We start from the raw sequence: 14,617 nt of genomic DNA on the forward strand, positions 1-14,617 counted from the left end.
CAATAACAGAGTAAAGTCATCCCTTTTTGATTTATTATGTTTCCAGATCTCATTAAGAATAAAATTTGTATTTTACTTTGATCACCAACCAACTTTGTGAGGTTGAACATTTTTGAGGCAAGAAGACATGCCTAACTCTATCTTGTTAAAAAGCTGTTTTCATGTGAAAACACACAAAAGCACATACATACATATACACAGAAAAGGGAAGAAAAAACACAGCTGTTAATTGATAAGTGAGATCAAAACTGCCAACTTCTATCTCAATGGTAATTTTTTTTCTGTCCAGCATATTTTTAACCAAAATTATTCGAATAATAATATAAACTGGTTTAAAATTTCAAACCAGTCCTCAGACACTGTGAAGGCTTTACATGGATCTGAGAAATGAAAAGGGAACAAAGTATGCATATAGAGAGTAATTTAAGTTATCCACACAAAAAATTAATCTGGTTTTAAGAAAAGACTAATTTTGCTTTTATCAGGTATAAATTCAGTTCAAAGTTAGACAATGATAATACAGTACACAGAAGTTCTGTCAAAAAATCCAATGGGATGTGTTACCATGTTCAATCCAGTTCCAGAGGATGTCTCACAACCAGCAAGACAAGCTGACATATATGATAAACCATTGTCACCACATACAGGATCCCATGTTTTAGTTGGACAGTTGCAATCTGTATTGCAGTCAGCAAGGATCTTATTTCCCACATACAAATCTTGTTGGATTCTGAAAGGATTTAAAATAATATTGAAGCGCTATTCAAGATTTGGTTTTCTTCTTTCTGTCTTAATTACCAATTAAGTCCCCCCGCAAAAAAAAAATAGAAACAGAAATTTTCTATCAATGTGTGGTTTGCCTATACATTGTAGGCAAAAAGTTCTGGTGTAAAAGATAACCAGGTTTAGTGTCACAAAACCCCTTTTTCAATAACATTTTAGAAAACAGTCAATAAACAAGCACTAAGTGCCTACCATGTGGGATGCATTTTTCCAGATACTATTAGAACTAAAAAAGGAAGATGTCCTAATCTCTGAGGTTGATCCATGTGGCAGAAAGTAATGAGAGAGCTAACTTGAAAATCAAAAGCTGCCATTTCCATTTATAATGTAGATAATGCTTTTAGCTTCAGAAACAGTCACTGGAGTAAACAAATTAATTCTTCTAGTTTAGTACCAAGTACTTATAATTGTGATCACACATTAACTAGTATAAGAGTTTAAAGAATGGATTCAAATCCTAACTGTGACTAGACCACAATGTGGCCTTCCACTCATTCTCTCTGGAAATCAGCATGATTGGAGATGGAGACAATCTTTAAGATTCTTTCCAATTTTAAAACTAAGCTCAATCCTCAGCATGACATTAAAAAAAAAAAATAAAAGTTCATTGACAACCACAATTAAAAACTATTTTCCAAAAAATAAATAAATAAAACCACCCATGTTTCTACATTGATATGGGTGAAGAGGTTTTTTTGAATTTCTCTAATCTTCCATTTCTTCATCTATAAAAAAGAAATAATAATCCTTATATTCAAAGGAGCCTGCAAGACTTAAATCAGATAATGTATACAAAAATTACTTTATGATTTTATATTTGAAATGATTTTAATCTTATAATCTTTGATGGTTTTAAAAGGAACATTTTAGGATGTCTTTCATTTCATTTTAACTGATGACTTGAAGTGAATTTTTTAAATTTCACATCACTATTGAAAAATCTTTCTGTAAACCCAAATAACCCTCAAAATGTAAAATCTAAAACTATTCAATACTTTAGACATAACTATATCAGTGAAGTACATAAATTTATATATTCATTTAGCATGAATTAGGATTCAATGATGCCAAATTTAAGCCCACCATGGAATCATCTAAAGGATATTTAGATTGCATAGTCAACTCTTAGTTTTAACATTTACAAGGGTATTAAATATATGGATAACATATCCTAATCTACAATTATAGGTCGCTTCCTTCATGTACTTTTTAATGTTCATTTGGGTATCACAAAGACAGCCAACTATACATACATGCACACAATCATAAACTCATTCATCCTGTGATGTTCCCAACTTTTTAAAGAGCTTGAATGGATTGGTATATGATTGACGGGTAAAGGAAAGATACAGGATGACAATGGATCACTGCCATTAACTCCTAAGCAAATGATTTGGTTTTGTACAACCATTAGAGAAAATATACTATTAACAGTCTGTTGAAAGAATATGGCATTTAGTAGAAAACAACATACCCTTCATAAGAGGTAGTTATGCCAGCAACTGGAGAATTATCACAGGTCGCAAGAAAACATAAAAAATAGAGAAGGTACTCAATCACAGATAACCAACATCCTATGTGGGCAGCTTGTTTAACGGTAATCTTGAACTTCTTCATAATTAAACCACCAGCAATATATCCAATGCATATTGGAGGTAAGTTATAAATACCTATAAATGCAAGTAAAATGTTATTTACAAATTAACAACAGCAAAGAACAAATATGTGATCACTTTTGTCTAATACATCTTACATAAGAAAGTATTTGAGTTCAAGTAGTGGTGATTTTAACCCTACTTAGTTACACATCATATACAGGGAGATTTCAAAATGACTCATAATGTTGAGTATATTTTTAAAAAACTGTTATTATCATTCATTTAATTATTCATAATAGGTTGTCAATTTCTTGTGATCAGGTATTATGATCAATATTTCTTTTATTAAGATATAGGTGGGTCAGAGTTGACCAGTAATTTATTAATGCATTATATTACTCTCCAGTGTGTGGGATGGGAATATATACATATATATGTCTCAAATATGTATATATATGTATCATATATTTGACAGTTATTTATTCCCACTTTGATTATTAAGAATTTGACTCAGTTAAAGTTATTTCAGAAAGTCATTCTGCTGAAGCTGTGACTATTGAGTATAGTTATATATCATATTTTACTGTGCTAACCAGCATTCTTCTTTCCCAGCTTTTCACCCCTCCCCCACCCCCCCAAAAAGGAAAAAGCAAAACGTCAAGACAGCCCTCTTTGTATATTATCTGTATCCAGCTCACTGAATCATGCTCTTGAGGGAATCTGTTAAAACTCAGGGCATGTAGGCGAACATAGCCTGGGACAGTCATTTTTCAGAAGAAAAAAAAAGATCTCAGGAAAAAAACCCAGGCAGGGTAGAATCATTGGGGTTAGGGTAGTTACGGGAAAGACAGAATGTATATAGATGCAGAAATATCTAAAGTCATAAGCGGGACCAGGGGACTACATTAGGAGGAATAGGGAATCCAAGAATTTAAGGCAAAAGAGTAAAATATGGGAGCAAAACACAGAATCCTAATATATTAACTCTAATCCCTTATATATTAATGAACTACCTATCTGAAAATTTATTGTCTGCATTTCCCAAGATTTCCATAAACATTATGAATTTCCATTCTGAGAGAAGGTAGAAGAGAGAAAAAAAAACAATTTCTGTCCTCTTTCCCTTCATACACTTCCTCGATTTCCTTGGAGAGTAGAAAGAGAATATTTAGCAGAGACCGGAATATCCTAAAAGACTTCAATTTAGGAGTTTCCTAATCCTATCGTCACATTATTCACCATTTCATGGGGGGAAAATGTGTGCCAATAAAGCAGAGAAAAACAAACATACCAATGAGAAAGATTGCATCAGAAGTTGATTTTCCATATTGTTGTTCCAAATATTTAGGCATAAAGGAGAACATGTTAGCAAATGCATTGAACTGTAATACACTTATAAGTATGAAAAGCATGTAAATTGAATTGCAGGAGAGACTTTTCATGAATGGTAAAAAATCTGAAATGAAAGAACGACAATGTCAAACCAACTTGGCTTTGCATTTTGTAGCAAGTGTTTTCCTGAAACATCAACCTCCTTCCCCAACTATGTTTTGTAATGCATATGTGCCTGTTAATCATTTTTACTGCCTGAAAGCTAAAGTTATATGTCACTTGGTGGCTTCTGGAAATCAGTAATATACTTGACTGGGTATGAAAGAATGGACATTTTTTTTAAGCTGTCTGAGGTCACCCTCCCAGTCATCTCAACTCCCTAAGGTCACCCTCCCAGGAATGGGAACAAAGCCCTTAAAGCTGTTCCAAGAAACAGCCCCAAACAGAGAATAAAAGGGTAAATTGAGCCAGATAGCCAGATAGTGATCAAACAGAATGATTACCAGAAACTATTGACCAGAATCTACGCCCTGTTGTAAAACATTGTGAAACATGTTGTATGTTATCAGCAAACCCAGACCCCCTTTGAAATTTCCCGGCAGCTTTGTCCCCCTTTTCCCTTTCATGTGCGACCCCTCCCGATGTGTGGTTTCTGCCTTTATAAACCTACAAGATTTTCTGCTAGGGACTCGACTCCTCGAGTTGGGTCCCAGCGCGCTGGAATAAACACCTCTTGCGGTTTCCATCAAGTGACGCCTCCTGCGGTTGATTGGGGTTGCCGTCCATCCATGGGACAGAGTTGGGGTTTCCTTTTTGGGGGCCTTACATTTGGGGGCTCGTCCGGGATAAGACGGCCCCCTCTCATCCGCGGAGTCGACCTTGGAGGTAAGAAGGGGTACCCCGAAGTTGTCTGTCTTTGTCTTGTGTTTTGTTAGTTGGTCTGGTTCTGTGAGCGCGCTTTCGGTTTTGGTGGCAGCCGTTCGGTGACTCGTAAGAGTGGCCAAACAGTGGCCGGTAGACGTGCCTGGGGGGCCACAGGTTGCAGCCCTGGGGGACGCCCTAAGGGTGGAAGGAGAGCCAGGGATGCCTGGTAGTCTCCTTCGGTAAGGGCGCTAATTGGGTTCAGTTGGTGGATCAGAGATTGGCGCCCATCTGTATCTGGTTCTGTTGTGTGTTTGTGGCGGAGGTGGAGGAAGGGTTGGAACAACTGCGGGGTTCTCGGCCCGGGCTACTTTCAGGTGGACCCCAAAGTTTCCTTTTCTGGACTCCCCCTCCCGACAGCCCTGAAGGGTAACTTAGCAAAGTAGCTTCAGTCTCAAAAGTAATGAAAAATAAGGTCTCATAATTTTCTTTAACATCCAACCTGTCCTGATGAGATGGCTAAAATGCCTTAGACACAAAGTTTCTGTTAAAACCTGTTAGATCCTTCCAGATCTCAGTCAAGGCTTACATTGAAATAAAAATAAAAGAAGCCTAAAGGCTCAGTAGGAGACCAGTCTCAAACCCAGGGAAAGAAAAGGTAAAAAGAGTCTTTAAAACTCCAGCAAAGTAAATTTTATGGTACTTTAATAAAGTAATTAACGGCCGTATGATTTTTTCCAGGACTCTTGGTTTTTTTAATTATATGTTTTTTTGAGCTCATGATTTTTTGATCAGTTCTATTTTTTATTCAACTAGAGTTTTTGAACATCTGTTACATTGCAATGGAGATTCACCTATAAAGTTACAAGGGCTTGATTTTGTGTTATTTGTATGTTGTGCTGTCTGATGTCATGTTTTGTCTGTATCAAAACTGAGCGCTCCTAAAATTAAAATTTAAAAATGGATCCAGATACTTTTAATTCATGTGATTTAAAAAGGTTCAAATTGGGTAAACTAATAAAAGCAAAATGTCTTTGAAAATAACTCACAAGTCTCTAGGTGGTCAAGCTAATAAAATACTGATGTTAATAATGTGTCTAATATCAATTGTTTCTAGGACTTTTCTTCAACAGGAAAGAGACAGCAAATACTGTACAGGACACTTGTCTGATATCTTGGTTTTTACAGAATAAGTGAATTAGAGTTAACATGTATGGGATTACTCTAATGTGTTTGTAGAGACATCTGATTAATTTACAAAGTTAAAATGCTAATTGTTAAATAACATCGAGCACTTTTAACTCCTTAAATTCCATGGGGTATCATACTTAAACATTATTGGTGTTTTCATAGGTTGGTAAATAAAAGGGTTTAAACTTGCTTTGTGTCATCACTAAACTAAAAACAAGGTTACTAAGAGTTATGTCCTAACAAGTACAATTCTATATACAAAGGGTCCCAAAAGTTTCAACTGTGTTTCAATTAGAGTACTATAAACAACAGAATATTTAATCTTATTAACATAGAGTAATTTATCTAAATTCAGAAATTTCAAAAGAGTTGTTTCAGAATGTGAACAAAAAGGGGTCAATGAATAGGAAAGAGAAAATAAAAGGTTCTGGGTATGGAAATACATTTAGTAAAAGGAAAAGGGAAATGTTTCTGGGTAAGAAAGTGCTTGTGTGATGAAATACATGAGGGTCTAAGTAAGTGAGTGCTAAGAAAGTCTGTGTAAGTAAAGGGCAAGTTTCAACAAGTTTGTGTGTAACTAAGTTGGTTATATGTATGTGAGACAGCTAAAACTATTTAAGTTTTTTTCTAAGGTGAAATACTAACGTTCTGATATAAACCAAAGTTTAATCTATATGGTAGAATGACATGGTAAAATGACAAGGATTTGAAACACTAATTTACTCTTAACTTTGTGTCTATTAAGTTTTATTCTTTAGAACAATTAGTCTTAAAAATTGGGGTGTATACAATTATGGTTAAACAACTATTATAGAGTATTGTACTTTGTTATAGAGTCTACATTTCTCTTTAAAAACTCAATTTGGTAAGATAAAAGTGTCAAGGTATTTGTGAAATGGTCACTAGTTGTATATTAAATGTGTTCATATTTTTCAGGACCATAAGTTTTTAAAGCAGGGAATTTATCAAGCTCTGCTATTCTCCAGATTAAACTTGTCTGTAATGGTAATCTTAAACTTATAAAGAGTAAATTTTATTGGGGATTTATTTCTATCATTTAATGTTCTATTATAGGACCTGCTATCAATAGGGTATGTGTAAAATTTGTTACTTTTTACACTGAGATAAAGAATTTCAAATGTAAATGTATTAATAAACATTAGAGTCTGATTTGTTTAAAGGTTAATATTGTGAAACATGAAAGAAACATGAAAACATTTTGCCACTTAATCACAAAAGGAAAGTTAAAAGCTCTCTCAGCCTTTCTTTGATTCATGTTTTAGATACTATGTTAAATTGTGTTAATTATAAAGTTTATATAGACTCAGGAAACAGTATATGTAAACTACTTAATGATATTTAAGGAAGAAGCAAAGATCAACATCAGAATTAGAACACTTAAGATCTGTAAAGAGCCCTGCCTTACCTGAGATAAGGCTCTGCCTCCCACCTTACTGCATGTTAGAGTGACTCCAAAATAAGCCAGACTTCAGCTTATTTAAAGTTATAGTCAAAAGATTGGTTCTTGTTGTAAAAGTACTGTGATCTCAAATAGGGGATAGAATGTAGTTCTCAATCGAAATTCAAGATAGCTATTATACAAGCTGAATATATTTTTACTCTTGCTAATTTCATTTTGTAAAACTGTTACCTGTTAATGTTTTGCAGAAGTAGCTGCTCCAAGAACAAACAACCTAGGTAACTTGTGATAATAAGCCATCACCTATAGAATAGATAGTGGTAACTTCCAGTACTAATGCAGACTCCAGTTAGATAAAAGGGTAAATAACTGTAAAGTTATGGACATTAAAGTTAAAGCCCATGACTCTTAATTTATGACTGGTGAGACTGGCTTGCTGGATAATTAAGATCAAACTTAGAAATTGGAGTTAAATACAGAGGTCAAGAAAAGTCCATATTTGGGTCTTGCCCTCAACGTTAGCCTGAACCCAGGGAATAAGAGAACTTCTCTAAGGAGCGTTGCAACTCTGGGTCACACAACCTCCTGATCAAGGAGACTGTTGAGACTAGAGGATGAAAAATTATCCAGTGCATCTGCTGCAGAGGAAAGTCATGAAAAAGAGGAAACATCCCTTGATGCTTCTAAAGGAAGTCACCTCATCAAGAGACCCTGCCTAATCAAAGTCACTGGTGGAGCTAAGGAGCCGCTCTTAAGTTCTGTATGAGTGACCCCTGTGGGACTCAGCTGACTCTTTAACAAGACAGGAACCAGGTCAATTTGACCAGCTTGATCTTAGATACCCAGCAAAACAGTTAAAACCAAAATATAGCCATTTTTGGGCATTTAAAGGAAATAATAGTTAAATGTAACTTAAGATGTAGCCTGATAACTATCAGAGAAACTGCCAGAGTCAGAAGTTTTTAGTCAGTTTAAGGCCTGCAGACCTTCCTAAGCTACACAGGTAGACTTAATCTATGTTTGCCAGTATGATTATCTATATCTAAGTAACAGAAGTATAGAGATCTCTAGTAAACACAGGTTATACCAATAAAGGGATATTCTACAAAATCAGATGACATTAAGTAGCTTAACTATATTTTCTGGGGACATCTATGACAATGTTAAAGTCCCCAAATAAAGGCCTTGTTCTCTCCAGCCTTTGCTAGGCCTAGTTATGGGAACAATTTCTCAGTTCTTCCACCTCCTGGTGAGAGATTAACTTCTGTCATTTTCATGATATTCAGTGGCATGTTTCAGATGCTGCAACATTTACTTTGTACTAATCTCATTTCAGTACTCATGTCTTTTTGTTCTTCTATCATAGAAGCACCCACCCCCAGATGACTTTACAACCTGCTCTACCCCAACCAGGCTTCTTCCTGGGACCCCTTGATTGACCCGATTTTTAGAAAAGGAGCTCCAAGCTGCTTGCCCCACGCCACCCACTTCCAGCTCGAAGAAGCTAGAGCGGTCATCGACCTCCTTCCCCAGCAGCATGGCGTTCCTAAGATTAGAGGGGGGAATGAAGCCAGAATTGGGAACAGGTAGTTAGTGTAGAAATAGGGGATCGGGTCAAATCGAGGAAATGGCCATAAAATCATCTGCCTCTGCAAGTTGGAGACTGCCCCTGGAAGAATGGAATGTCAAGGATCTCCGGAGGCCATTGATTACCAAATTTACCTGCCTTTATCAAGGACTGTTTATCAAGGACTGCAAACAAGGGGCTGCTAATTGGTGGCCTGCCCCCTCGGCTCTTGCCTGCCTGAAATCGCCTAGTCACCTTCATCAGGGAAAGAATAAGTGCTGTACAGGTACTAATGCTCAGGCAATAATACCAGTCCCTCTGCCATGGAAATAGCTTTGGAGAAGAGTATATAGAGACAGAAGTTCCATGATTAGAACTTACCAGAAAAGAAAATGGGGAAATGAAAGAATGGACATTTTTTTTAAGCTGTCTGAGGTCACCCTCCCAGTTATCTTAACTCCCTAAGGTCACCCTCCCAGTCATCTCAACTCCCTAAGGTCACCCTCCCAGGAATGGGAACAAAGCCCTTAAAGCTGTTCCAAGAAACAGCCCCAAACAGAGAATAAAAGGGTAAATTGAGCCAGATAGCCAGATAGTGATCAAACAGAATGATTACCAGAAACTATTGACCAGAATCTACGCCCTATTGTAAAACATTGTGAAACATGTTGTATGTTATCAGCAAACCTAGAACCCCCTTTGAAATTTCCCGGCAGCTTTGTCCCCCTTTTCCCTTTCATGTGCGACCCCTCCCGATGTGTGGTTTCTGCCTTTATAAACCTACAAGATTTTCTGCTAGGGACTCGACTCCTCGAGTTGGGTCCCAGCGCACTGGAATAAACACCTCTTGCGGTTTGCATCAAGGGACGCCTCCTGCGGTTGATTGGGGTTGCCGTCCATCCATGGGACAGAGTTGGGGTTTCCTTTTTGGGGGCCTTACAGGTAGAATTAGAAAACAATAGTTTTACCTTCCCTAAGTCACTACTTAAGCAAAACTATAAAGAGACAAGTACAGCATCTGGGTCCACACCGTTTCTTTTTTCTTCTATTAATATCCTCTCTTCTCTATAGATCACCTAGAATGGAAGATCCTTGTTCTCTATAGTCTAGAAAGAAATTACTTTGATAAAGAAGAATGCACTCAAATATCGAAACATCACTCCCCAAATATTTAAAATGAAGACGTGGGAATTAATGGGATAAAAATTTGCTTAAGTACCAGGAATTTTTCTGCTTCTTCAGAACACCAATTTCAGTGGTTCTGTCAACAGTTCACAACAGGATGTATATTAGAACCACCTGGAGATATTTTAAAAATCATATATAAGTTCCACTCACAGAGATTTTGATTCATTTGGTACATAATAAAGACTTTATAAATGATTTGACCAAATTTTCTCCCTGTTTAAAAAAATCTCAGAGCCAAATTTGTGGCCTATCTATGGTAAATAAGTTGAGTAACACTGTAGCTATTTTGGCTCAAATTCTTATTTCTAATTTCTTTTCACCTTTCCTATCTTCATGTTCTCTGTCTCAATTTCCTCATTTTGTACTATTCCAGTTTACTTAATATTAACTGCCTGAAACTTACTTGAGAATGAAGTATCAAGAAATAAACCATTTGGTAGAGGAGGAAGCACAGGCATAATGCAAAGAAATGAATTCCACTTGTAGAATTTCTGCTTAGGAATAAGGTTCGTGCAGTTCCTGCTTAGGAATAAGGTTCATATAGAGGAGGGAGATGTGGTCAGAATTCTTTGGCACTTTTTAAATTACCTATGTTTGTTAACATATCTATCCTAATAGATGAGTCTTGGTAGTTCCAACTTATTTAACATATGTTTTATCCTGTGCTAAGCTTTTCCCTAGTTTTGAAAGTTGATCTTGCAGATTATAAAAAATATTCTGTGTTAATATTCTCTATCAGTCCATATTAGCCCTTTTAGAAGAATTGTTACTATAATCATGATTCTGAGAATTTTCAAGATTCTGAACTAAACCTAATCTTCCAAGAAGTATTAAGTTGTGTTTAATCGTGCTTTAAGTGAATTTGTAATTGTTAATAAAAATTCTGTGGTAAGTGGTATGGAACTTGTGAATGTTGGTAGAAATAGCAACATCAACAATGAAAATATTAGTATTAATAGAAATAATAATAGTAATATATGCCAGAATTCCTTTTACCTTCACAGAATAACCCTATAATAAAGTACTATTATTATTCCCATTTTACCTCTCCCCACTTCCAAATAAATACTCTAAGAATTCTAATGCCCAGGGCACGTTCCTTAAGAATTAACCCAGACTTCTTGAAAATACTACTGAACTTTCAAGCATCAGTAACTTTTAAAATTCTTAACTAATTCCAATGCATGCCACGTTTGGGATACAAATACTAAATACTAACACTGTCTTCACTGAGCTTCCCACCAAAACATCTTCTTGCAAACTTTGCCTTGAACTTTAATTAAAGAACTATATTTTTAAAATGCTACATGAATTATGTCCCTGCATTTGTTGGAAATCCACTATGTGGCTCAATGTTACTTGTATCATACATCATATGATGATAATTTTTTCTACATGTTTACACTTTGTTACTCAGGGAACAATTTCTCTTTAAAAATTATCATTCACCCCTTTATCAAATATAAAGAATCATATTACCTACTGTTTCCTTTTTCTGCCTTAACTTCCAGGAAGCTCACAGTTAAGCTAAAATTTTGGTTATAGAACTACAGTACCTATTATGATTAGTGTATATTTTTCTTTCTGTTGTTCTCAGTTTGAATTTCTACTTGCTCATTTTTTTAATTAGACCTATGCTTTCTGTAGAACAGATTGTTTTAAAGCAGATGGGACCAAATATATTCACTTTATTTGTAATGCTAAGAATGACTTCAATTTTTATATAAAGGCTGAGATAAATTAGTTTTCAAATTGTACCATTTGTTTCCAAGGAGTAGCACAGGAAAGTTAGATATTATTTGAATATTATTAGAATAATAGTTAGATATTATTGACTAGTGACTAGTAGGAACAAACTTAATAGCATATATCAACAGCATAATATAGTATAGTGCTAAGCTAAAATACAGATACATCTATATAAAATAAAAGGTAAATTATAGAGTGTTTAAAATTTTCATATTTGCCTTTAGTGATTCCATGTTTTTCCTTCTTGACCTCTCCGCTCTGTTTCTCTTCTTTGTCATTTTTAATGATGTCAGCATTATCCTCTAGTCCTTCCTTTGGAAGCGTTTTGGGCAAAAAGAAAAAAGGAATGGCAGTGAGGATATTCACTCCTGCACAGATCAAAAAGCCAAACCACCAGGCACCAACCCAACGAGTATCAGTGGGAGTTATGGTCAGATCATCTGCAAAGAAATGTACACATTTGTATTAGCTTATGTCATATTTCCTGTACAAAATATAGAAAATTATTAAAATTATAATTCTCAGATCTTATTCAAATAGAAAAATTTCATACAATCTAGACACTTATAAACTTGTCTGAGGTTGATCAATGGGTATGATGTTAAAGTTAGGAGCAAGAAGACTTGGTGAGTTGTACTGTAGGATGATTATAAATAACAATTGTGTACTATACATTTCAAAAAACTAAAAGAAAGGATTTTGAAAGTTTTCCTCATAAAGAAAGGATAAATGTTTGAGAAATATACACACTTAGCCTAATGTGAATATTATACAATGTACACGTATCAAAATATCACATGGAATCCCATTAATATGTATAATTTTTGTATTTATGTATCAGTTACAAGTTTAATTTAAAAAGATTTATCTGACAATGTGTAGAGTTATGATATTATTCAGCAATAAATTAGCCTTGATTATCTATCCTATCACATAAAGAATTTATAACCAGGTACTTAATAAATAACTGAAAGGTCTATTTCATTATCCACAAGTGATTGCTTGACTAAAAGAAAGTAAAACTTATGTGCTTAAATCTTTTGAAACCAAAACATGGCTGGGATACAATAGAAGGTGTAATGGATTTGGGTCAGAAGATCAGTACTTTGTCTTTCTCTACTATTTACTCCACTTTGGTTGGCTTATGTAAAGTGGAAATAACCTATCAATGCTAAGGTTAAATAGGGCAATGATTACATGTGACTACATACATAAGATACTTTGCATACTCTAGACACTGTTCAAATAGTTTTGTTGAATTACCTGTGTTTACAGATCCAGTATCTACATAAATGTTTGCACAGAATGACGCTAACAAAAGTCCAATCAAAGGACCGATGATAGCTCCTGTTTCTATAAACCCTAAAAATAAACAAAACATAAAGTTATATACTCACAGAGAGTTCTGGTTCTGTGAAAAGAATTAAATTTTTAAAAAGACTTAACTGTGAACCAAAATAAACTTCTCCAGATTGTTTTTTGTCAAGTCTTTTGGTCACAGTGACAAAAACCCTTACCAAAAATTGATTATTAGGTACTTGTTAAAGTAGCACAAAGTTGACTAACATTGAAGACTCATAATTTAAAGCCATTTTCTCAATACTTCCAAATTATCTTTCATGCTGAGTAAAAACCTTGCTGTGGATAGTAAAGACTGAGATCATAAGGTTGTCAGAGGAGAAAGAGGACTAAATTGGAAATTGGACTAGAGGCCACTTATGTTATATTCTGGCAAAGTTGTCATCTACATTTTTCCCATGTCCTGAGACATTCTGTGAGAATGAATATAAAGATGTTGAACTAATTAATTTGGTGGAGGAAATTTCAAGGCAGCAAAGAATTCAGAGGGTGGCATGGCCATTTCTGGCAGTCTTTAGCTAAGTTTAGCATGGTAATCAGGAGCAGAAAGCAGAGTAGCCAGAAAATTGTGAATAAAACTAGAGCCAAGGAAGTTGTGATTATTCATTATAGCCACTAAAGAGATGCTAAGTGCTAAGTACCTTACCCAGAAACAATGGCTTGAAGGCATTTCAGGAATGGGCAAGACAATGCCCATCACAGGCTTAAGGGTGTAAAAGTAAAAATTCCTTTGAGAAGCGACCATGGGGTCACTTTGGTTGCACAGCGAGGCCTAAGAAGTTGTTTCACTATATTCAGTCATCCAGGCACTCAGAGGCTGCTGCAGCCATAGTCCCAAGAGGCTTGGTTGCTACTCAAGATGGTGGTAGACCTTGGCATCAACCACATGGCCTTGATTTTTCAGGAATGTAAGATGCTGAAGTGGGGGGACAAGGACTTTTCCACAAGATTTCATAGGAAGACTTGGGAGATTAGGAAAAGTGTAGCAGGATCAGAGTCCCTGTGGGCTGTCCCTGAAAGGTGATACATGAAGATGTAAGAAAGAAGCCAAAGCTACAGAGGAGATGCCCCTGAGATTAAGAGATGCCAGTAACATATGACATCTGCCAAGGGAGCTGCAGGAATTTAACAGAGCTAGCCTAAGAGGGAGACCACAGGGACTGTGACCAGCAAGGCCTTAGGGGCAGAGTCACACAAGTCCTTTGAAAGTAACATCATGATGCCACGTTCCCTAGATGCTAGATGTGGAGTTACAGGACTTGTTTGCCCAGTTGAATTTTAGTTTATTTTGGTTCCTTCTCTTCTTTCTATGCCCCCATTTCTGTATTGTTAAATGGAAATACTTACTTTGTGCCATTATTTTTGCTATGAGTTTCAAATGAGATTTTGGACTTGGACTTTGGGCAATGCTGTAACTGTTAAGACAATGGAAACTCTTAGAAATGGACTAAATGTATTTTTCATTATGAGATAGACATGAATTTTTGGGGAGCAGAGGAGGAATGTTATGGTTTAGAGCTGAAGTGTGCACTCTCTTGCGCTCTCTCTCTCTCTCTCTCTCTCTCTCGC

At 35.7% G+C, this 14,617-nt stretch overlaps 1 protein-coding gene across 16 annotated transcripts in view; it reads right to left on the reverse strand.

The window, feature by feature from the left end:
• SLCO1A2 (solute carrier organic anion transporter family member 1A2) overlaps positions 1-14,617 on the reverse strand; it is a 144,746-nt gene that overhangs the window by 50,114 nt on the left and 80,015 nt on the right. For all 16 annotated transcript variants that reach the window (XM_079141498.1, XM_079141490.1, XM_079141487.1 and 13 more), the window contains 5 exons: positions 12,953-13,051; positions 11,908-12,129; positions 3,673-3,837; positions 2,258-2,453; positions 565-730 (listed from right to left, as the gene is read on the reverse strand). In XM_079141498.1, coding sequence (XP_078997624.1) covers positions 565-730; positions 2,258-2,453; positions 3,673-3,837; positions 11,908-12,129; positions 12,953-13,051 — 848 coding nt within the window. The remainder of the gene's footprint in view (positions 1-564; positions 731-2,257; positions 2,454-3,672; positions 3,838-11,907; positions 12,130-12,952; positions 13,052-14,617) is intronic.

Source organism: Sciurus vulgaris, assembly GCF_902686455.1.
Source record: "Sciurus vulgaris genome assembly, chromosome: 5".
In the NCBI taxonomy this organism is placed as follows: domain Eukaryota; kingdom Metazoa; phylum Chordata; class Mammalia; order Rodentia; family Sciuridae; genus Sciurus; species Sciurus vulgaris.